Below are 25,230 nucleotides of genomic sequence, written 5' to 3'. Positions count from 1 at the left end.
AAAGACAAACAAACAAACAAACAAAAAAAGATTAAGCTTGTGGCTTTTAATACTTGTACTGTGAGTTTATTTTAGACCATGATTAAATTACTAAATTTTCAGTTCAATCAAAGTATTCTTTGATTCTGCAAATTCCTTTACAGCCCTGCAAAAAAAAAAAAAAGAGAGAGACAAATTTCACAATATCTTAGGCTGTTGTTAATCATATTGAACATTTCCCCATACTTTAAATCAGAATTTAGGTAAAAACACAAAAAAGTGCTCTTGGCAAGTCCGTAGATTGTCTATCGTAGCTATGCCTCACTAAGTGGGATTTCAGAGTTTCTTCTTCTGATTACCACCCAATGGTATTTCAATTTATTTCATTTATTTATATTTGTTTGTTTGTTTGTTTGTTTTTCTTTGGGGGAGTGGGGTTGGGATGAGGCTTCTGTCATTCTAATCTGAAATAAGTAAGTGATTATATAAATGTATCAGTTTCTGTAAAGATTTAAATGACCAATTAATAATTTGTGATATTTGTAATATTTTCAAATGTTTTTCAATAAATAAAGTTACTGAAATTCGTTTTGGCATAGGTGATTTCACGTGTTGTCTTTATTTTTTTCCAAATATACATTTTGAATTTATGTGTTAACATTGATACATTATAATTTTTGCACTGTCAACAATGGCACCAATTTTGGCCCTTTGTTGTTGTAGTTCATAATATGACATTTAATCCCCTAACTTTAAATTTCCAAAACTCTGACTTTAAAAGTGGAAATGATAAATTTGAATTCCAATCTTATGACTACAAATGCCATTAGTAGAGCAAGTTAAAAGTTTAAATCTCAGAATTATGACTTTGAAATCCATGACTTTGAATTTCAATACTATTACTAAAATTCAAAACTTAATCTTAAATACTATTATTTTAAAAATTTAATTTGTAACTTTAAATCCCATTATAACTTAAAACCTAGGCTGTATCTCCAAACTATGTAATCAGAACTCATAATTAATTTGAATCAAATTGTTTTGATTCTCAATGCCATATAATACTGAAAGGCAAATCTAGAATTTCAAGTGTGAGACTGAATCTCATCTTCATAAGTTTCAAAACATTTACAATTTGATTCTTTCTAATGGCGGAAATATTCTCCTTTAAATTGGTATCACACTCAAGTGGAAAAGTTTTGACACCTTAACAAGGCGTTCACAGGGGGCGTGGCTATTCGTTTTGCTGCGCTCGGAATTCAGTCAGAGTAAGACCTCTGTCTAATTCTCTCCTCTCAGATTAAACCCGTTTGATGGGACGTTGTCGTCACCATGTCGGGACTAGAGGCTGGAGGCGTAAGGAGGAGAGTTTAGTTCGGTTGTCATTCCCAAAAGGAGGAAGAGGGTGTGTTAGACATTACCTGGCTCGAGTAGTCACCTGTTGGTTTCATGTCGGCCGTCGAGTTTCATTGACGTTACGACGTTAAAACACTGGCTTCACTAAGGCGTAAAACAGAAAAGGCGTTTAAGGTGAGTATGTACTCCTGTTGGGAACAAATCATTGGAGAGAAAGCTTGTTGCGGTCTAAAGAAGTTGACAAACGTTAGCTAAACAATACCAGCAACGAACACTAGCTAGGGACATTTCAAACAGCTGGGTTGTCTCTTACGGGAAAATAAACAAGTTTACTTGAAAATATAAATATTTACGGGTAATTTTGTCAGTAATATTTAGCTTAGTAATGTTACAGGAAGTAAAGTCTCCACTGAAAGTTTTAAGTTGTTAGCTAACGTTCATAGATTGACATTCAATTGGCATGTTTACTAGCGTGTTGTAAGTTAAAATGTATTTATATCTCAGTTGATTAGATTAAATCCTATTTTGAAATGTGTTAACTTTAAAATGTTATCAGTTTCTTAAATAATGTCTTTAAAAATATCTGCCACTAAGTGACTTGTGGCCATTATTGGATTGATTACTTAAGCTAAGGCGTGAGGTTAAGAGCTCTAATTCTGTGCTCATACTCCCTTGTTTTAAATAGGAAGAGGTGAAGTTATACAAACAAAAAAAAAACTTATATAAAAAAATAATGTGTTGTGTGTTTATCCAAAAGGAAATTGCTTTATCTCAAAAGGAAGCACCATATTAGATTAATTTGACATTAATCTCAGCCAAACCTGTCTTTTTCTGAAAAGATTTTCTTTATGATAACCTAAAACAATCCATTATTCATTGGTATATGGAGAAACAATCGCATATAATAAAACGTAAATGTAATAATACTCTTTGAATGATACCAACACCATGTTTGTAGATTTACAACAGTAGATGGTTTTAGTATTTTTAAAGAAGAAATTCTGGCTAATCGATGTTTTATTTACTTTTAAACCTGTACATAAAGTGATTCCAAGTCCCAGAAAAACATTCAAATAATTATTTACACATTTTATTTTTTTATTATTCAACCTTCAGCAGTCAGGCTCAGAAAGACACTGGAATTGGCAAATTTTCTGCTCAAAAGTAAAATCGTTCATGGTCAGTAAATGCATCAACTGACAGCATGTTTTATTTACTTTTTTTCCGAGTTTAATAAAACTAAACTAAGGACTTTTTGATAGGTATGTAAGAACAGTGTTTCATCCTTAATTCCTTTACTTGTTTGATTCAGAAACAATTGCTGCAGACCTGCTGAGTGTAACATGTCTGTTACAAGAATATTAGATATATTATGTAGTTATTTTAGATTGTTACATACTTATACAAATATAGAATAAATACCAACTGAATCTGGTAGTGGTTGACAAATGATATGGTTATTGTGCAGAATATTGTCCTTTTTTTTTGTTTGCTATTCTGCTCTTTATTAAGACAAGTATACCAGGGTGGTATAAGCTACTTCATTAGTCAGGCTATCTGCTCAAGTAGTCAGCCTGCAGCTGGGAAGTTAACAGCTTGTTACCAACTTTTCACACCAGTTACCATAATATGAGTGAAAGGTGATTGGTAAATTATCCAAACAGATTAAGTACTTTCGATGTATTTAGGATAAGCCTGAATAAAAAAAATGATGGATGTGTTGTATGTTTTGTTTCCAGGATGCCAAAAAGATCCTGACACGTGGCCCCAACATGAGCGTCACATCATGGTTCCTGGTTAGCAGCTCGGGTACGCGCCACCGGCTGCCCCGGGAAATGATCTTTGTTGGCCGAGAAGAATGTGAGCTGATGTTGCAGGTGAGTCCAAATGCTGCTGTGACGTAAAGTTCAGTTGACAATCAGTGTTCAATATGTAAACCAAGGTTAAGAAATGTTCTGAGTCCTCTTTAGTAATGTCTGACTGTAAGCTGCCCTAGGCTCCCATTTGAAATGCAGCTATGTCATTCCTCTGTGTTGTTTTGCTCCACATTTTCCTTGTGGTCTTTGCATGATAATTTCCTTCTCAATCTGTATTTAGAGCATTAAAAAAGGAATGCACACTCCAAGGCAGTTTGTACAATTATTTGGTGTGTGGAACACAGAAATGCCCTGCTAAACCACAGAAGTTTCTTAGATTAAAACGTTACACTGATCCACGTTTAGGCTGTGTTGCAAGCAGAAACTCCCCCGCAGCTTCTTACAGTGTACACCAATGCATGCCTTTTCTATTTCTCATTTGAAACTGACCTGATGCAACCAGTTTGTGGCCCAAATAGCTTAAAATCTATTGTTTTTTTGTGACTTTTCTGAAAGATGAGATTCCTGTTTTGCATGAAAACAAAAATTCCCCTTATGTGAAGTCATTTTAAATGGCATTATTTCGGGCCGGGCTGTTTGATTTCTATCTGGATGGGCATTCCTTTCTAACAATAGTCCCGACATCTACTTTGTTTCCACTTCAGTGATGGGTCTATTATTTGTCAGTGTCAAGAGTTCAGACTTTCTCATTCTGATAATGGGAGCAAAGTGAAGCTTTGAGCCATTGAGTTAATAATGTATTATTGGTATTATCACTAATCAGTGGTATTAGATAAACTAATCAGGAGTGCAAAGCAGCTGATAAACCCATCACTCTGAGCAGGACAGTGTTTACAAGCCACCTAAAAACTTTAAGACACTAACAGAAGCATCTGAACAGTTGTTCTCTGTGAGTCCAACATTATTTACAGCAAAACTGCCAACGATCCGTTTGAGGACAGCGCTAATTTGGCAAATTAATTTGACAATCGGTCACAGTTTTTCCTTTTTCTTTGACAGAGAGGCCCAGGATGCTAATGAGCAGAAAAAACTGTCAGATCAGCAATATGCTCAGTCTGTGTAAAATAAAGGGAGGCAGGTCTTTGCTCTGTTATCTGTAAAAATAGTTTGATACATTAGGAGGACCAACTTTAGATTTACTTTAGTTTTGCCACCAATTCTCAATTAGCTTGTCTTTACATGGGCCATTCTAACATTTGAATGTACTTTGATCTACACCATTCCATTGTACCTCTGACTCTATGTGTTCACCTGTTTCTTTGCATCCTAGTTGACTTTAGCTGATGCTCTGACAAAATTTGGTCTCGAACAGGATGTCCCTTAGTCCATACTGGAACCTAATTTAATAAAATTTGTATTTATTAAATTAATGCACTGCTGACTGTCAGTAGGTGTACCATTCAGTATTGCTTTTAATCTATTTTCCTTTTGATGTTCCTAAACTATTAATTCAGGTACACACTTCTCAGTTTTTCCTCAATGTTTGGGCCACTACTTAAGTTGAACTTTGTTTCTTACTTTTCTCTTGCAGTCTCGCAGCGTGGACAAACAGCATGCTGTGATCAACTATGACCAAAACCGAGACGAGCACATGGTGAAGGACCTTGGCAGCTTGAATGGGGTGAGTTACTCCATCCAGAGCACCACAGACGCCACAAATGGCTGTTAGAAAAGTGAAAACCAGCAAACTGGCTTGTCCTGGAGCCAGGGCTTCATTGTTTGTTACTCTGTGCCCTTCTCCCGTTACTGCTGTGCTGCCACTACACTGCACCATTATCCCACTCAAATCCAGAGTTGGTCATTGGGAGAAACTCGTCATTGTTGTCACTGAGTGTTTCTTGTGATCTCAGTAACTGCAGGCGAAATGAATTAGAGCGGAACAGTGTGGAGACCTGTAACTGAAATCCACTAACCAGCATTTGGTCACGGAACAAAATCTGCTCTTTGTGCGCCGTGTTTTACTTGTTCCTCCAGGTTTTGGGATCTGAACAGAAACACTAGAATCCTTTTCTTCCGTGCTAACTTGAGACAGATGGAAAACCAAGAGAGATCTGTCAGTTGTGTCTTTATTTTCATCTCACCAGTATGGAAGTGTAGAGAGGGTTGCTGTTGCGTAATATAATCCCATCTCATAGTGGATTAATTCTAGTGAGAGAAAAAAAACACTTTCAGGACGAGATTGCATGGAACAAACAGGCAGTTCATCTGAGTTGTCACATATTCATTATAAAAATTATGTGTGTATATGATATATATATACCTTATTTTCCGCACTATAAGGCACACCTTCAATGATTGACCTATTTTAAAACTTTTTTCATATATAAGGCGCACCGCATTATAAGGCACATAGAATAGATGCTACAGTTAGGGTTGCCACCTGTCCCTTATTGAATCTACAAATGTGGATGTGTGATAATAAAGAAGTGGTCCCCAAGTACTTTATATAGTAAGCTGCCCCAGTCATTGTTTCACTCACGGTGTTGGTGTTGCGATATTGTGCCCAACTGCTTTCTGGGTAACACAGACCAACCGACACTCTGCCGCCGCAGTCTCTGTCTCTCTTCCCCCCCCGCCTTTAAATGTATAGGGGCTGGTCCCTTGGTAGCCCTAGTCGAAGCACCCCGGATGAATGTCTAAAGCCACTTTGTTGACATAAAGAATGTCAACAAAATAGTCCGACTCTGGTCGGCGAGGACAGCCTTCTGCTACTGGGCCGGGGCGTGGCTGGACGATGGTCACCCTTCTACGTTCGCGCACAGCATGTTCGTGGAGAACGTGGTGCTAAATGACTTGCAGACGACCTGATTCTAGATGGTCGATAGGTCAGTGAAACTTTATTAACAAACCAGCGTTCTGACAACTATCCCAGCATGCACTGTGCGCTTCTTCTTCTAAGGGCAAAAATAAAGTCGGCAGCTGCTTACCGTAGTTGCTAGACCTGTTGTGGCTCAATATTGGTCCATAAGGCGCACTGTCGGCTTTTGAGGAAATTGAAGGTTTTAGGTGCACCTTATAGTGCGGAAAATACGAGATATATATATATATATATATATATATTAGAGGTGTGCCGATCGATCGGTCACCGATCATAATCGGGCCGATTTTCGTGAAAAATTGCATGATCGGTGATCGGCGATCATTGTCTCTTTTACCGATACCGATCACCTGCTTCTCATTTCCAGCCTGCCTGTGCAGCTGGTCTCCTCTTTCCTTCACTCTGCGCAAACAGGCAGCAACAAATCCTAAGCGATGAGGATCTATAACGCACTGAGTGAATGGGGAAGTTTGCGTGTTGTGGGGAAAATTGAAGCAGGTCAAAAATGCATCAACACAACGAAGCTAATAAGGCATAAAAACAATGAGATACTTGACGGAGTTTGGCTACATCGAGGCTCACTGCAGTAAAAAAGACATACGGAGGATCAGACAGCAGGTAAAGCAGCGCACAGCTACAAACACTCACCTGGATTAGCATGACGGTCAGAAAGCTAAACAAATAACCTGGAAAATTATTTAAGTCTTCGAGCTGCGATGTCAGACGCTGGTTCTGCTCTCCTGTTGAACCGCTGCTACGCTACAGGTAGTAATATTTCACAGACGGAGCTTCGCTTCTGCTCCACCTGGTAGTGACTCTCACACCGAACCTGCTTAAAGCTGCAGCATCTAACTTAAAAAATACATTTTACCTACGTATTAAAACTTTCGCTGTCCTAACATGAGACAGATAATCTCTAAAAAAATAATCGATCTCCTCCCTGATCTGCATAATTACTCCGCTCAGTCAGAAACAGCCAATCAGAGCTAGCAGTAACCAGCTAGCCGCCATGCTAACAGGAAGTTTTCATTCAGTAACTCTGGATTGTTTATTGTAATGGATCCTGTTTTTGCCTTTGAATGTTAAGTTTTATACTTGAACTTCTTGGCAATGTTGAGAGGTTTTATTTTGGCTCTTTGTATTATTTAGCCTCTTCAGAGCCTTCATATGTTTTCAGTCTGTTAAAGATAGTATTATCAATAGCAGTACAATTTGCGCAATGCCTGTTTTGTTTAGTTTTCTTCTTGAAAAAAGTTATTAAAAACAAGTGTTTGTCTAAATTAAGGTGAATTCATGGTTCCTTTTTCCACATAATGTAACCAGTAGTGTTTATGATAAAAAAAAAAATAAAATAATTATGTGATCGGTATCGGTGATCGGTATCGGTGTATCGGCCCTCATGGGTGATCGGTATCGGCAGGAAAAAACCTGATCGGCACATGCCTAATATATATATATATATATATATATATATATATATATTTATATATTTATATATATTTTTTTTTTTTTTTTTTCATAAGTCTTTTAACTTTTTCACAACCACTTGCTACTTTTTTATTTGGATTTTATGCAGCTGACCAACACAAAGTTGTTTGGTTTTTAACATGTTTTCCAAATAAAAATTATAGGTGTGGTGTTGCCTTTGTGTCAGTCCTTTATACTGTAGCGTATAAAGGACACCTCATTGAGGAAGTGGAGCAACTGCTTTACCAGTTTTAAAAATGGGGAGTCATTTTTTTATTCTGATCACCACCCTTTGATGGACAATATTAAGTATGTTAATGATTATCTGACTTTTTAAGCTACTACATCAAAGCAAGTGAGCTAAAGTTTGCTTAGTTTTAGTCTCACCCTCCTTCGCCATCTGAATTGGTTCAGTCCAGCTCACGCCATGCACCACAGTCTGATTTGGAAATACCCAGTCAGACAGCCATGGGGTGAAAAAGTAAATGAATCTGAGCCTGAATTAGTTTTTTAAGTGTTGTCACAACATAGCTGCATTTATACAGCAGAAAATGTGCATGGACTTGCTCTATTCAGGTTAGGGCTGGACCTACGATACTGTAGCAACATGAGAACACACGCAGGTGTTATGCAGTCTGTGTGTGTTGCAACGAAGCTTGTAAACAGTATCCAGTGGCTGTTTTCTGGTTAATACCAACAATAAACCTTTAAATAATCTTACTAAATCAACGTAAATCCAAGACAACATAAACTGACAAAAAGGCTAAACATTTTTTATCAAAAGCATCTAATGAACAATTTTTCATTCCACCCTATTTCTTCCTATCATCGCCTCAGCATGATGCTTCCACTATGTTTCATTGTGAGGATAAAACATAATGTGTTAATGATGCGTTAGTTTTCTTCCACACTCAGTGTTTCTGCTTGTAGCCCACACAAGTTTGAATGACTTTCTTATGGAACTTGTTTGCATTAGATTTTATATTCTGGGTATCTGAGTTAAGGGGGCTGAATACATACACTAAACACTTATCAGATTTGCATTTGTGTAAAAGTTTTGAAATGAGTTTTTCTTCCAATAAAATTCTCTTAAAGTTTTAGGAGACTTTAAGAGAAGAAAAGTTTGTAAATATTTTTGCTAGTCACTATAAAATGCATTGATTTTTGTCTTGCAGACGTTTGTGAATGACTTGAGGATCCCGGACCAGACTTACATCACCCTGAAGCTGTCCGACGTTATTCGCTTTGGTTATGATATCCTTTTTCCATTCATTTCATTCACAGGTGGCTCACATTCTGCTGCTGTTGGGTTAATCCTGCCTCATAGGCTTTCCTCTGTAGTTACAATGAGAAAATATGTTTAATATTTTTTTCCTTCTTCCTATGCATTAATTCTCTGGGTGGATTAATGCAGTACATCCAAAACTTTTTGATTATGGCCAAAAGTTGAAGCGCCATTTGACATTCGGGGAAACTCATGAGTGAGTAAATTTAGTTAAGATAATGAAAAAAGAAGATGGATTTAAATATGCTTATCAATGCAGTTCAGAACACAGTATGTGTTCTCAGTGAGCAAATTACAATGATCTATTCCAGACAGATACTTTAATTCAGTCAAGGCGTCTTCATCCTATTAATGATCTAATCTATAGCAATCCATTGTGATTAATATGTTCATATTTTCTTTTTAATTTAGCAAAAGTTCCAACTGTTTTTCTACAAATCTCTGGCTGGCTGCAATTGTGCAGAATCTTCTACTCTTGGCATATCAGGCTAAATTTAGGCAACAAGTTTGGAGTTTGTTGGTTGTATCTGCTTCTCTAGATTATAAACTGTTGCACTGATTTTAAAAAAAAATTGAGTACTTTAACTTGCTCTGCACATGTCCATGTGTATATCTTGGAGAAGAGTCAACACAAGGTCCCAGAGGAAGCTCTGAAAGTAAGAAATACTGACATCCTGTCTCTTCTCTGTCTTTGAGTGGTCTGTTGAAAATGCTCAATGTATTCACTTGGTTGTAAGTGTTTAAATTAAGCTAGTTCCTGTTGGATATCCTTCCTTATGTATAAGAGCAGTTCACATCTGTGCTGATTGTTAGCCAGAGGTTTCTCATATCCTGCCTGCCTGTTGCCTGTTTTTGCAGCACGAGAAGTACACCAGCCAGCTGCAACTCGGCATAAAATCTCTGGAAGCCAAGTCGAAGGAAAAACAGCAACTTGAGAGCTCGGAGAAGAACAAAGATCCTGTTTCTAATGTCAAACTGCAGGACAAGTCTGAGCGTAAGGCCCAGTCACTCACAGGTAAACCATAACAGCAGATGTATGCTTGTGAGAAAGCTTTTTGCTTAAACTATTGAGTAGAACAGTTCTACCTTAAATAGATTTGAATGTCCTGTTCTCACACAAGGAAAGAGGAAGTCTTAGTGAGCCTCCATGTGCCGGTCAGCTTTGGTTAGAGATCCCCTGATAGAGCAGTGGAGGCTTTTTTTATTAAGAGCTTCCCTGGCGTGAGATTAGGACGGCATGTTAAGGGAGAGGCTGAAGCAACAATCCTGTGGTGTCTGCAAAGGAATCAATCTTGACATCCCCGGCCTGGCAGGATGAGTGAGTTTGGAGTTGAGGACAAGCGTCCTTATCTCTCTCAGACATGCCTGGCTGCTAACTAGAGTTGGGGTGCCAGCAGAGATGACTGTTTCTTGTTGTTGTGGAAGATCTGGAGGTGAAAGCCTATATTTGAACTCTCTCACGTTCTGCTCTTAGATTTACTCGTTTAATCCTGTTTTACAGTGTTGACATCAAGGAAAGTGAGACCACTGTCTGCTCAGTGGAAGCACTTTGTGAATGAGTTTCATTCACACTGACTCAGCTATTGCAGTTGTGGTTTATTTAGCTTTACGCCCTTTGAATGTGGTGGGAAAAACTTCCACTTATGCTTAAAATAGATTTTTTTTTTCTACTGGAGCCTCAGGCTCTTCTAGAAACAAATCATTTCAAACTCTGAACTTTTTCACCTTTAAGTTTGTTGGTTCATACAGTTACAGATTGCAGTCAGCTATTTATTTTGCTGTTGTGAGCCAGCTCTCAAAAGACAGATAACCAAACTAACCTTCGCCTGTCTTTCTGTGTGTACTGACACAATAAGATAAGGATGCCGTTTCAAAGCTCGCCTGAGAAGCTAAAGCTAAAGTTGCAGTAGCAACTTAGCTCCTACCTTTGTTGATAGGCAGTGTGTTTGTGTGGGCGCATGTGTAGAAAGGCCTCTTTAGCATGAAACCTGCTTTTCATATCTCTGTTGACTTTTATGCAAACTCATTCTCTTCAGATGAAGTTACCCTACATTTTTTTTCCTACTGTGGATTGAATGTGTTAATCTGGCTTTCTCCACTACTGAAAGAGCTATTGTATTTTTTCTTCAGCGTGTTGGTACTCCTTTTTTCCTTGCAGGATGTGGAGGGGATCCAAACCTCCAGCTGCTGTAGGGCAGGACGCTCCAGCTGTACAGTGTTTGTGGTTCAGTCAGGCCTACTTTACCCCAAAATGGTTTGGGGCAGTTTAGTGTTTAAGAGAAAGAGCATGAGATATCCTGAGTGTACTCTGATGCAATAAACTTTAATTATAGAAAACCATTTATTTAGGAGTAACTGAGCTTGCTCTTTGAAAAATTATGTCATTTGTATGTTATTGTTTTTTTTTTTCAGGTCTAGAAAGCACAGAGAACATAGATTATTGAGAATTTCTTTTCAGACTTTATTCTATCTTAAAGTATGCAAGCATCCTTCTGACAATCCATTCATCTTTCTGTCCATCTTTCTGCACATCCATCCATTTATTTGTCTGGCCATTTGTTTGTCCATCTGTCCATGCCTCCCTCTATCAATCTATCCATCTGTCCATATTTTTGTCCATCTTCCATCTGCCCTTCTGCCCATCCCTCCCTTTTTCCATCCATCCATTTTGTCTGTTTGCTGTATCCATCTGTCCAATCAACCCTTTGTCCATCTATACTTCTGTCCATCAATTTTTTATTCAGTCATTAATCAGTCCAGCCATCTATTTGATCACTTGTCTATCTGTTGATCCGTCTAACCTTTTAAGTACATTTGTTTTTCCTTTGTACCTTTCTTAGCTCTGATTTTTGTACCTTCCTTATTGAAAGTAGAAATGGTTTTACAAAGAATACATTGGAATGTTTTGGATTAATACATTTTAAAAAGAGGTTTGAAAAGGACTAAGAACTCTGGAAACTTGAGTCTTTAAAAGTATGGAGTTTCGACTTAAAAAGCGTCTCATGTTTATGTGTAAAGATGTGCTTTATAAGTTTATTTTCTTCTTTCATAAATTATTTTTCTTTAATAATCTCATCATAACTCAGCAGAGGGCACTTTGCTGTGCTCGTGCATGTTTTCTTGAGCTAAAACGAGAGGACTGAGTAAGAGGAAAGGAATTGGTAACATGCCCCTGTTCTTCTCTTGTCACCGTGTTTACATCTTATTGCATGTATCCAAGGCAACAGTGGAAAAGTGTTTCTGATGCCTGTGTTTGTGGAGCCATATTAAACCTCTAAACAGGCTGTTTGGTCCTATCTATCACACCATAAAAGCAGCTCTTAGATTATCTGATTAATCCATTATGGGCATGCTGGATTGTGAGTGGAAGTTTGCCAGGTTACATGGCAACACCAAAGCAGGAAAACTCTTCTTTGTGCTGCAATAATAAGAGTTTAAACTGCATGGATTAGAGTGTCTGTATCTACAAGACGCCTTGATTTATTATGTTTTTATGTTCTGTAATTTTTTTCTTTTCTTTTCATGGAAGATTAGGATTAACTATGCTGTCATCTCATGAGATGGATTAGATTAGGTGGTCTGCATGATACTGCTGGTACAGCAGTTTAACCCCTTTAAATCATGGGAATGTGCGACAAAACTAAGTGCTGCAAGAAGTGTAGTGCTGCAATTCTTAAAGTGCAGCTAAACAGTTTCTCAATAGAGATTTTAGTTTCTCTAATAATAATAATAATAATAATAATTATTAAAAAAATGAACAAATATCTGTTGTTCTCCTGTGTTAGTATATATGCCTGAGTACATACTCGGGGCATATGTACTGAATCTGAGTATACATGATTTTTCTTCCAGCTCCTACAGATTCTCCAATATCTAAGCCCACTCCTCTATATGGCCAACCTTCCTGGTGGGGGGAAGATGAGGAACAAGCCAACATAAAGCAGAACAGAGGTGGAAAAATGCCAGAAGATGAGGCTTCAGGTCAGAAAATGCATTTTATGTTTGTACAGTGAACATAAATCTCATATTTCTAGTAGATATCTGAAGGTTTGGGGTCAAAAATAAAGTGGTTTATACTAAATATACTGCTTGGAATTGTGGTTTCATCGGATTATAGCGGTGTCTTCTACAAGGTTTTGATACATTTTAGCCAGATATGGATGTTTTTATGGTACATTATGGCTTCTGTCTTACCATGCTTCTTAGTTCAGACCTATTAAGAATATTAGAGACTGATTTCACATTTAGAACATGACCAGTCTCAGCAGTTGTTTCAGTGCTGCAGTTGTCCTCTCTGTAGCCTCCTCAACCAGTTTATTCCTGGATTTCTTTTTTTTTTTTAACCAATTTTTGGGAGAAACATCTATTGTTTCAGCAATTATGAGTGACTGTTTACATATGATTCTGTCCAACTGTTTATATATTTAATATTTATTTCTCCTATTTGGTGAAATCTAACTAGGGCAGTTGAACTTTGTAGGCGATGGCAGCTGTTTTATTTTTAACATTGCGTTGAACAAAAATCTATTACTTCCAAAAAGTAACTTTTCAGGGTGTGCTTTAATGTCCATTCATTCATTGTTTGGTCATAGTGATGACTTCTTCTGGATGCATTGAGCAGATATTTATCAGACTATGGCGAGATGTGATTTAATAAAGTTAATTCTCACAAGAAAACTAAAATGGAAAAAAAAAAAAGATAAGATTATAGACAGTTGAACTGTAAAAGATAAATTTGTGATGATAGTTTTAAAAGAATTGTGCTGCTTTTGTTTTACATCTCAATAACCTTATATTTTAACAGTTTAGTTAACTCTGTTTTTTCTAAGTTTAATATCCACTGTATATACTGTATATACAACTCATCACAGCTATGAGTTGGTGCCATGTGATGCTCCGTGCTTGTCATTGAGAGGTGGATGGTTTTAAGCCTCGGGCATGTTGCTGGCTGACGGTTAGGAGGTGTTTGCCATGGCGATGGGCACTGACTGCCTGCTCGCCTCGTGATGGATTATGACCCTTTAAGCTGGTGAAGGGGGGAAGGGTCATTGTTCCCCTTGTGTTGCCCAGAGTGAAACGGATTAGTACCGCTCAGCTAAACTGCTGTGAACTCTGAGCTCCTGAAGTGATATTTGGCAATGTCTAACCAGGAACTAAGACCAGCTGATTGATTTTGTTTTCTCATATTAACAGCTGGATCATTTGGTATTTGGTTCATTGATTACAATGACATTAACTAACAGTTACAAGGTAATTTAAATGTTTGGTTTAGGTAGGACTGGACAATAAATTAATAACAATACATATTGAGATAGACACATCATCTAATCAAAAGATAATACGTCTGATAGAATGTTCATTAATTTCACTGAACTCCGATTCAGAATCGTATGGCATTCTGGGAGATGTAGGCAAAGGAAAGACTCTAGCTATTCAAACTCTGACTGCCAGCTAAGTAAGGTTGGTAGCATCAACTGCAATAACCTGTTGAGTAACTTACGCAGCAGCAGTTTCAGGTTTTGCCACTGTGCCTCACAATTGCTTTAAAATAAAAAACGGCATGGAGTGAAACCTGTGGATAAAACAGAAAAAGTCACACCACCAGTATGGCTGTACTTATGATATTTAAAACAAAAAACGAGTCAATAATTATTGATATTGACTGATATGAAACGCTTATGTTGTGATATGTTTTTCAGCCATACATATGTTTAGGTTGAATTGTTATTTTAGGAATACATCCACACTCATTCCAAATAAAAGGGTTAAATTTAACTTTTATTTCTATTCTCTTTAAGATTTCCCTCTCAGTTTGTCCAAGTAACATAGACAGATTTATCACTTTGTCTTTTTATCCCTTTATTGCAACAGAGCCTGCTAAAGATGGCCCAAGACATGAGGTGAACCGTTCTCAGTCAGACACTCAGGCCAAGGCCATGTTCTCCCTCCGTCGAGAGCCCAGCTACTTTGAGATCCCAACAAAGGAATTCCAGCAGAAATCTGCAAAAAGCCCAGACACACAGGTTCACGAGGTTCCGACAAAGGATACCTCAGATCCCACACAGTTTGTCCCCTCCACACCCACGCCTCCGGTGGTCCAGAGCCACGCCTCTTTCACCATCGAGTTTGACGAATGCAGTCCAGGTAAACTGAAGATCAAAGACCATGTGACCAAGTTTGCCCTTCGCCAGCAGCGTAAGCAAACCTCCCCCGATACCCCTTCCACTCCTTCAGAGGTGATGTCAGCAGAGAGCAAAGTAGCTGATTGGCTGGTCCAAAGCAATGCAAGCATGATGAGGAGAAAGTCAAAGGGTGAAAATATGTACAGCACAAACAGTCACTCATCAGATCTGAAAATAAGGGATGGTAAGTCCTCTATAAACTTCTGATAAATTTGATATTGAATGATAAATGTCTTACTTAAGCATTTCTATCTGTCCTCAGCAAACTGGTACGAGAACAGCTCTCCTGCTGAATCTGAGCCAGTCAACGCAAATGAGTCCCTACAATCCAAACCCCAATATGTGTTGCACAGTTCACCTAAAACCTCAATGACTTCTCCAGGGTCAGAGGAACCTCTGTCTTCCTCTCCACCAGAATCCCAGTCTCTTTCCCTCCATGGCAAAGCAGAAGCAAAACAAGCCTTTGTCATCGAGTTCTTTGACGATAACTCGAGAAAGAAGCGCTCTCAGTCTTTCACACATACCGCCGGCCCACCTGAGCCCCCAAATCCCCGGATCCAGCAGGAGCAAAAGAGCTCAAGCCCAAATACAGAGAGAAATGTCTCATCTTCGTCCTTCACCACTCCGCCAACCCAGCGTTTCACTATTCCACTGAAAGGGTCTGATTCTTCAGGGTTTCAAAGAGCTGGCTCTCTACGACGGGAAAAGACAGATGAAAGGATCAGCACCAGCTTTTCGTCTCGCTCTTCTTCTTCTGTTTCTGTAAGACCCTTTAGCAGCGTCGGTCGGAGGTCCAAGCTTGCGAAGGAGTATAATGCTGAATTACTCAAGCAGAAAGAAAAATCTTCTCCTAAAGCAGCTCAAGGAGTTGTTTCACAGTCTAAACAGAGCCAGGCAAGCCCCCCTCCATCTGATGGACATCTCCACCCACAGACGTCCTCCCCTATTCACCCACCTGCTCCCCTAAGAACCTCTGTCACGCCTGCTCAAAATGTGGAAGTCAGAAGCCCCAGAAATGAGGAGGACGACAGTCTGAGTGATGCGGGAACTTACACTATTGAAGCAGATGTTCAAGATAAGGAGCTGGAAGAGGCACGCAGCAAGATTGACCAGGCAAGTTTCCCCGTCGTACTTATTTTCCATGGCGCAGAAAAGTTCTTCATGGCTAAAGTTCACCGCGTGTCGCTTGAACTGAAGTATCCTCTCTTCAGGATAGTTTCTGAAGAGAAGTATCCTGAATTGTTCGCCAGCAATCTTCTTATGTGAGCTTGAAATGTTTGCAGCTTCATCTTCATCTGTGCAATGCTTTGTTCCTGACAGGTGTTTGGTGTTGTTGAGAGCCCAGAGCAAATGAGCCAGGCTGAAGCAGAAGCATCCTCTGCATTTAGGCCTGTTACTGATCAGGGCAGGGAGGAGTATAGGCAGAGTAGCTGTGGTGAGGGTATTCCAGCTCCAGAGCAGGGACATAGTCTGGTAAAGGTAACTTCATCTGCTTCGGCTGGGACTGGGACTGACAAATTCTTGATTCATTAAATCTAATCAATATTTTGAATAGAGATGCACTGGTTAGAGATTTTTTGACCGATTTCAGACAATAGATTTTATAAAGCTCTGATATGCTGATTTGTGTTAGGGAACTACAAAAAGTTAAAATGAACTTGGCCTGATAAAAACTTTAACTGTCTTTTCAGTAAAATACCCATAATTAAAAGAAACCAAATTTCTCAAAAATAACCCAAAGTTACTTGGATACGTCTCTGTGCATAACTACAAATATATCTACAAATACAGTAAAATCCTCCAGGTTATGAAACAAATGTACCTTTTTAAACAACCCGTCTGAAAAGAGTTACAGCATTTACTCATTTACAAGACACATTGTAGGTCCTATCCCATACACTACTAATGTATCATCTCACTTGATATTAGGTCCTTACTCTTTAGTTTTGTGTCAAATACATTTGAATTGCCGGTACTTAAAATGATAAAACAAAATTTTTGCTTTAAAAAATGTCAGCTTCTTGTTATTTTCTGAACTTTTCCAAAAGTGCACCTTTCCGGTACTGAAAATGGCTAAATATTACATTTTCAGCTCTGTCACAGCTGATGTAATGAATAATGTTGTCGGGACAACCTCCAAGCTGTTAGATATTGCTCTTTTCTTGATTTTAAAAAATAGGTCAGATTTTAGATCCATAAGAGAAAGTGTAAAACAGTTTAATTTCAGTCACCAGCTGATTTCTCAGTGCATCTCTATGTCCGAGAAATTCATTTACATTGAGGTCTTGATTTGGCTTCTTGATCCATACTCTATTATAGGTGTTTCTCTTCTGATTCCTTTTATTGTCTTTGCTTGAGGCTCTGGGTACTTTTCTGTTTTGGTTTTTCTCTTTTTAACCAAATTTTAACTTATTTTGTAGCTGTTGTGATACATATCTAACACATTAATTCTCCTAGTGTGTTTTATTGTAACTGCAAATATTGGAATATTTAAACACGTTGAATAAGTCGTGTGTTTTTACACAGGTTCAGCCAGCAGGTGCCATGGTACAAGGGGCTCCTAAGTGGATGTCTCGTTGGGCCAGCTTAGCAGACAGCTACACAGAATCTGGACCTTCGTCTGGCCTCTTTGACATGTTGACCCAGATGGAGTCACCAGGAGGGGGTAAGCCACCTGAAGAGAAATGAGTATTTGAAATGATAATGAGGCACACTGATGAATATGAACGATATTTAATATTTGTGTTCGCTACAGCACGGGGTACAGTCATTCACAAGAACACAGTCAGTCAACATCAGGACCATTCGGATGCCGATAGTCCAAAGTCTAGACGCATCCTTCCGCCTGTACCACACGGAGACGAGAGTGACATTCCGACTCCCAGCATCCATGTTCATTACAACCCCAGCACAACGTTCGATTTAGAGGAAACTACCTCAACAACCCCAACGCCTGACGACAATGTTCATAGGTTAAGTGTACAGGATGACGTGGAGCCTGACAGCCTGAGTGACGCCAGCAAATCAGATGATGGATCCATTGTAGAGCAGAGTAGGAGGCAGCTGCTTGATGCAGAAGACAAGCAGAATGAAGACAAACTTAGGGTTCCTTTTAAGTCCACATCTTTTTATATCGGGTCAGAGGAAGAGTCCAGATTGCAGCGGGGAGGCTTTAAAATCAGTACTCCTAAGGCTGAGAGGAAGTCTGTTTCTAGAATCATCTCATCAGCCACTCTAACTAAGCAGAAAGGCATTCAGAACTCTGGCATGAAGCACATTGCTTCTGCTCCCACATTGGACCAGAGGACAGAGAGTCCAGAAGGTAAAGAAGCTGCAGCTCCATCATTGATCAGACAGGAGAGCTTCACCAAAGAGAGGCCCAGTAATCCCAGACTGCCAAACATTTCTAGTCTGCCAGTTCAGAGAGAGCCAGGTGCCGGGGTATTCCAGGGGAGCGGCAGTCAGGACACTCATGCTTACCTCAAACAGACGGAGGATGTTCTGGCTGTTCTGGAGGCCAAACTCCAAACAGGACCACCAGTGACTACTCCGTCCCCCATAATGGACTCTCTGTCAGGAGACTCTGATGTGGATACTTCCAGCACTGTCAGCCAGCACAGCAATAAAATCAAAACACACACATTTATTAAAAAAGCATCAGCTGGTAACTTTCATAGAGACAAGATTACTAATCCTAATCAAGAGACAAATAATCAAACTGAAAAGCAACACTCTTATGGTTCAAATGGTGAAAACAGGCCGGAACCCATCAGGAGGCATGTTGGACTGAGACGTAGTGTGGGCAAACGCGGCTCCACAGACCTGAGTGATGATCCTCCCAGCTTACCTTACTCCGATCAGGAAAGCAGCAACAACCAAACCCACTACAAATACACGGTGCCTCTTCAGAAGGAGGACGGCAAGTCCTCCAAAGTGTCTCAGGTGTTGAGCCGTGCCAACAGCTTGTCGGCCCCAAGACCCACCAGGGCCTCCATGCTCCGACGAGCTCGCCTGGGAGAGTCCTCTGACAACGAAGGTACAGAAACTGAGAGAGTAGCACAAGAGTCCTCCACAAAGCAGCCTCAGGAAGCCAAGAAACTCTCTAGACTGGATATGCTGGCCATGCCTCGTAGGCGTGCGGGTTCATTCAATGCACCCAGTGACTCAGAAGCTTCTTCCGCCCCCCAGTGGACAAGCAGGAACACAAACTTTTCCACCCGCAGCACAGATCAGAGCAGCAGCTCCAGTCAACGGATCTCTTCTGCTGGACCAAAACCTACAGAAAGGCCACAGAAGCCAGCGCTCAACAAAACCCCGGTTACTCGCACACGCTCGAGCTCTGCCAAATATACCAGCAGCACAGCAAGTAAGTAGACCACAGTCATATATGGTCCTGTTTGACTGAATTAAGAGATGAAGTTAAATGGGAGAATTTTGTCTCGACTCAAAGCAGAGTAAAGTCTCAGTTAGGGTGACATCTTTGACACATTAATCAGGTTCCATCATGGTTTTGGGAAAACATGGAATTGATTCGGCTAATTCCAATGTCTGGAAAAGGATGGAAAAAAGATAATGGAGAATATAAAATTATTTGTATTAAAGACATTATTCCCTATATTCATATGTAAATTAAATGTTGTATTTATATAACCTGAGCTAAGTATTACTAACTGATCCACATTTGGATGAAGAATATTACATGAAAAATGTGCAGTAATCTTATATATTCATTTGTGATTTATGTTAGTGGAAAGGCATTTATGATGGGAACTGTTTTGGGCATTTTACTAACATCTAAAACACTAACTGCAAAGTATTCATGAAACATTTATTTCTTATCTGGTCTGGGTTATATAGTGTTACTTAAGACTATTGCATACAGTTGTTCAAGCATTTCAGCCATGTTGCCATTCTTATTCTGAACTATATTAAATTAAAGGTTTCTTGGGATATGTAAGAGTTTTTACTAATGGGTTTTCAGAAACTGTGGAAGTCTTTGGTTATACACAATTTGGGCACCTTAGAAAGTCACTAAAGTAGTAGATGTGGAGATTAGGACTTCTGCAGCATCTTTTCTGCCTCTTGCTCTGGGAAATATTTTGGTGACTCCTCTCTGAAGTACATGGTGGTGTGTTTTTCAAAGGTGTTCCTTCATTGCACTCTCGTTTCTCTCCTTTTCCCCACTTCTTTGTCCTGGTTTTGGATAACTCTAACCAACTCACAACGGCAAGGCTCTAGGAGGCGACACAAGGGCTCTGACTATACCTCTACCTCAGATGAAGAGTATGAATCAAACTGGAGCAATCTTAAACACAAACGCTCCCAACCTTCCTCAGCTTTTCATGGTCCACGCAGTCAGCCTCGACCCCAGCCAGTGATCGCCCAGCATCCGAAACCCCGCAGCAGAAACTCCGAGGATGAGAGCCATGAAGGAGAAGCTTTCCATAACTGGACCAATCACAGTGCTGAGATTGCTCGGTAGGAAATATAGCAAACCCAAAACTTGCATCTTTAAACCAAACAGAAATGTTCTTTAAATTCTTTAAAATTACACTTATGCTTGATAAAGCTGGAGAAAAATGCAGAGATTCACACATTGACTGATATTTTATTTTTTCAAAATGCAATTAAATTGTAGGCATATTTTGTAAATCTGTAGCTGACCAATATTATAGAGACCGACGTAAATTTACCTGGACATTGAACTATACTCTGGTTTGATGTAAAACATCCACATCTACATGAACCATTTGGCCTTTGCAACAGAGCAAGTTGCAGTTTACCTTTACGGTAAAATAAATATCTACATACTTTTATTATGGAGCCAAAGAGATGTAAATTGAGCTGTACAACAACAGATCGTCCTACACTTTCACAAAATGAGCTGAGAACATAAAAAAAACAGTATAATTGCTTTGGCTGCTGTGCAGATAACAGCTTCATCTCAGACATCTTATCTTTTCCAGTGACTGTGAGGTCAACTTGACTTCAAAAACACTACGAACTTCTCCCCACTTATTTCATGACATGACTGCTTTAATGTTTTTTCTGCTTCTGTCTTTCTAAATGTAAGGTTGAGTCAAGACTTGGCCAAAGACTTGGCTATTTTAGCCAGAGAGATCCATGATGTAGCAGGAGAAGGTGAAGCACAAACACCTGAAGCGGAGAGCAATAAACAGGTACATCACATGTGCAGCACACTGACTTTCAACTTTTTTGCATTATAAACAGCACTAGTTGTTCAGTTTTTAATGATGCAGTGAAAAATGTTTTTATATGCGTTATGATTTAATCTGTAGTTTACAAATGTGAAGATACAAACATTATTGCTTTCATAACTCTTTGAAATCTTTCCCTAATTTGAATAACTTTACATGTCTATAAATTCAACTTAAGTGTGGAGATTTTCTTTTTACCTCTTTTTATTTGTTTATATATATATATATTTTTTTCATTATTTCTGTCTTGACTACTTAATACACATATGAGGCAATTTTAAAGCAAGGAGGAGAAAATAAATGAATATGGTCTAATAAAATCTCAGTAATGCAACGATCGGGTTGAGCAGCTGATACCAATATCTAGGTTTCTTATTCCATTTTTTTTAATGATCAGAATCCATGTAACATTTTTAAGGTTGTTTTCAGCATCAACGAACATGCCGTTTAGTGATTAATTTATAGACAAAGAAAAGTTGGAAAAGTAGCTTGATCAGTACATCCATAACACCTGGCGTAGCTGGATAACTCTGAACTGAATGAGCCTCGAGTTTAATCTATTGATTTATCTTACCAGTGAGACTTGATGTCAAACTCTTATTGCTCTCCAAGGTTCCTTATGTCTCAGAGCCTGAGGTAAGCCACCAACAAAGTTCTGCACCAAACAGAGACTCTGACCGGGGATCAGGCGACCTTGAACAGAGCTCCAGACAATCTGCTCAAAACAGAAAAGAGGTTTGACATAATGATGAGCTGCCTTTCATCTTGGGATTTTAAACCTTTTGCTCTGCAGTGACTGCATTTTCCTTCTCTGTAGGTCAATGTGGACAGCTTGACGTTGAATCCAGTGTATCAAGTCACAGCAGCCATTAGAGAAAACACAGAGCAACTCGCTGAGAAGATCAAGTAAGATCTGAAGAAAAGACTCCCTGCATGCTTAAACTGACTTCAACTTAGTGTTTGCATTGAATATCGAATCTTGCGTAATTAAATGAGCTACTTGGCTTACATGGCATTTGGATAAGAGGGAAATGAATGAAACCATCTTCTTGTTACATAGCAAATTTGAAAACTCTGCTTACACTTATTGGGCATGAATGAATCTTAATGGTAGCCACTTTCATCCTTTCTAAAACCATGTTTGATGTGGTTGGGGTTATTGTAATTTGGGAACTCCTGGTTGTTGCTCTGTGGTGAAGTAGACTTTAAAGGAGTTCTGTCTTCATTATTTTTTTTCCCTTATTTTTTTGCAACACACCAGCACCACTAACAGTGAAACATTAGCATGATGATACCACCACAGTTCTATGCCAATTGACACAATTATCTTAGGCTTGAAAACTTCTTCATGGTGCCCTCAAGTACTATTTTTGGCCAAATGGCTCCACATTTGTTTTGTCTAACCATTAGATTTTTATCTGGAGATATAGCAGCAGATCTCTTCCAAAATTGAAGGTGTTGAGTTTGGAGCAGAGGCTGGCAATGAACATTTTCCATAACATGTCATAATTTAAATGTAACACTATGGTTTATTTCTGAGCCTGTAACACAATCCAGATTTTGCCAATACTGTTTTGGTCACATAAATACAGAATAACCCTTAACAGCAGCTTTTTGACCGTTGCTCTTTATCGTCATATTTAGGGTTCTGTTCCAGGACAGATTGGAAATCTCTGAGGACATTGAGGCTCGAATTAATTCTGACACTGACATTACTGTTGGCAGAATTTCCAACAAGGTTAGTATTATTATTATTCCATCCATTTCTTTACACCCTTGCCCCTCAGTCGGGAGGGAGGGTTGCTGGTGCCTGTCTCCAGCTATTGTTCCGGGCGAGAGGCGGAGTCACCCTGGACAGGTCGCCAGTCTGTCACAGGGCAACACAGAGACAAACAACCATGCACACACAACCTAGGGGCAGAAAGACCGGGGCTGGGAATCGAACCCAGAACCTTCTTGCTGCAAGGCAACAGCTCTACCAACTGCACCACTGTGCAGCCACTATTATTATTATTATTATTTTCCATTTCCAGTCTTGCTCATTTTTGTTGGTTCAAAGTGTTCGCTTGAGCTTAGTCAGATGTCTGCTTTTCAGGAAATGGTGTCTATTTTGAAAGAACTTAGGAGGGTTCAGGTCCAACTTGAGGGTGAGTGTCTAAATCTCTCTTCTTAAATCTTATGAATTTTTAGTACAAAAATTAAAATTTTAGTCTTCTCTTTTTTCTTATTTCAGTTATTAACGCAGCCATGGACCCCGGTGGAATACGTGAAGCTACCAATACACCCCCCGCTACTGATGCTGCCTCCTCTTCTTCCGCGGAAGTTCAGCCGTCCAGAACTTCGTCCTCACGGGACTGGAGGACAGTCCACTCCGTCTCCAAACGCGGCGGCGGGCCAAGGCCCAGCGAGAGCGTCAGGAGGGCTGCTGTGACCCCAGATGACCTGCGACAGGGATATTTAGTCTGAAGTCTGCCAACTACAGAAACACACACTAACCAACTTTTGCTGCATCTGGTCAGAAGCAGCTGTGTGCAAGTGAAACCCGACTGAGAGGAAGTGAGAGTGGATTTATAAAGTTGTGGTGAGCTCACAATGTTTTGAAGTGTAGTTTTTGGGAGGATCCACATGAGGTGGTGATTTAAGGAAGTTCCGTGACATTTCAGTAACTCTCACCTCATATTGTTATACTTGATTCTGTGTTGCAGATTCTTCTCTATTTGCCAATGAAATAACTTAATATACATATGATTTTAAAAACATGTAACTATGTAGTTTAGTTGAGAATCAGCCTGAGAATAATCATCTCAGGGAAATCAATGCATTTATGTTTAGCTGCAAATCATATTTTTTGAATAAAACTTTCAGATATTATTGTATTGGTATCGTCAGAACTGCATTACATTTCTTTTTTTATGCATTCCCCCCTCCCCCCCATTTTTTTTGTTTTTGTGCCACATTCCTTTTCTTAGACTACATTTGTTTAGGATTATAAAAGCTATTTATAAGTTGTGCTATTTGAATGACACTGCAGGAATTTTGGAGAGACTTTGCAGCCTCCTGTGCCAGACTGTTGAATGTTGTTTTACACAGCTGCTTAAACACAACTAGGTGTGTTTTTTTTTTCTTTGGTCATCTTCTCTTTATTCGGGAGCTTAAAGCTATTTCTTGCAACCGAGGCTGGAAATCCATCAGGAATGTGCAATCTGAATGGGAGGAGGAGCTAACTCCACTACAGTTAAACCACCTCGCTGAACAAAGCAAGTGGTGATTACAGAAGCAGCCTGTTTTTTTGCTTTAAGAAAAAAAAGGCGGCATTGAAACTTATGATTTGTTTTTCTCTCAAAAATAGATTTGGCCAAAGATTATTATAAATAAAAAAGTAATTTCTTGTTTGTCTAAATCAAATTTTATGTCTGACTGCGATGAGGATAATTATCCCACCCCTGTCTGTATAGTTCACCATTGAGCAATTTTAGCATCCAAGTTGACAAATTACTACATAACTGTAAGCCATGATTAAGCTGAGTGTTTAGATGTCTGAACATATCTGTACGTCCCACAAATTACCTCTCACTCTTGCCATTTTGCACCAATGTAGAATGTTTTCCCTCCCATTTATTATTTTACACATTTTAAGGAAAACTTTTGTTTTCCTCAATGCACTATGTGTCGCTGACTGTAACTGGGAAGAAACTAACTTGCTGTACAGCTGTGTGGGCTCATGTTTCATGCAGCCAGTAGAAGAGTTGTTTACAAATTCAAACAAAGAAAGCATTTACTGTTGGGTTTTTGTTTCTAAATCTGCTGCTGCTTCTTCTTTATGGAGAAGAGTGCATGTCTTGTTTTCGTGCCCCTGCCCTCAAGAGTTTCAGAGAAAATGAATCTTGTGTCAAATTGAGTTTCTTTTTCCCTTCCTAAATGGTTTGGTTGTAATTTACTGGTACTTTTTGATGTGCTATTGTTTGTATAAGTTATTTAATGATTTTTTTTTTATTTTTATTTTTTTGTAATTTCAAATAAATTTAATCAGCAAACCTGTCGAGTATTC

General features: G+C 39.0%; 1 protein-coding gene across 2 annotated transcripts; it reads left to right on the top strand.

Annotated features, from left to right (window-relative positions):
- The first annotated feature begins 1,274 nt into the window (after nt 1–1,274).
- Nucleotides 1,275–25,216, top strand: cep170ba (centrosomal protein 170Ba). Of its 2 annotated transcripts, XM_014980378.2 has the most exons (19): nt 1,275–1,509; nt 3,075–3,212; nt 4,744–4,833; nt 8,673–8,751; nt 9,380–9,438; nt 9,641–9,797; nt 12,635–12,763; nt 14,654–15,148; nt 15,227–16,077; nt 16,285–16,443; nt 17,491–17,629; nt 17,720–19,330; nt 20,196–20,442; nt 21,038–21,143; nt 21,795–21,917; nt 22,000–22,088; nt 22,827–22,920; nt 23,278–23,329; nt 23,416–25,216. In XM_014980378.2, the coding sequence occupies exons 2-19, from the start codon at nt 3,108–3,110 to the stop codon at nt 23,646–23,648; spliced, it is 4,818 nt and encodes a 1,605-aa protein (XP_014835864.2). In that variant the 5' UTR covers nt 1,275–1,509; nt 3,075–3,107; the 3' UTR covers nt 23,649–25,216. The 2 variants fall into 2 exon arrangements, with proteins under 2 accessions (XP_014835864.2, XP_014835867.2); XM_014980381.2 differs by lacking the exons at nt 1,275–1,509; nt 3,075–3,212; nt 4,744–4,833; ... (1 more) ...; nt 9,380–9,438; nt 9,641–9,797 and having other exon boundaries at nt 12,650–12,763; nt 20,301–20,442.
- The last annotated feature ends 14 nt before the right edge of the window (nt 25,217–25,230 follow it).

The sequence above is a fragment of the Poecilia mexicana genome, unplaced genomic scaffold (genome assembly GCF_051168715.1).
Source record: "Poecilia mexicana isolate PSO_F unplaced genomic scaffold, ASM5116871v1 scaffold_22, whole genome shotgun sequence".
Lineage (NCBI taxonomy): Eukaryota > Metazoa > Chordata > Actinopteri > Cyprinodontiformes > Poeciliidae > Poecilia > Poecilia mexicana.
Note: the sequence above shows the minus strand (reverse complement) of the source record. Positions and strands in the feature narration are given on the sequence as shown.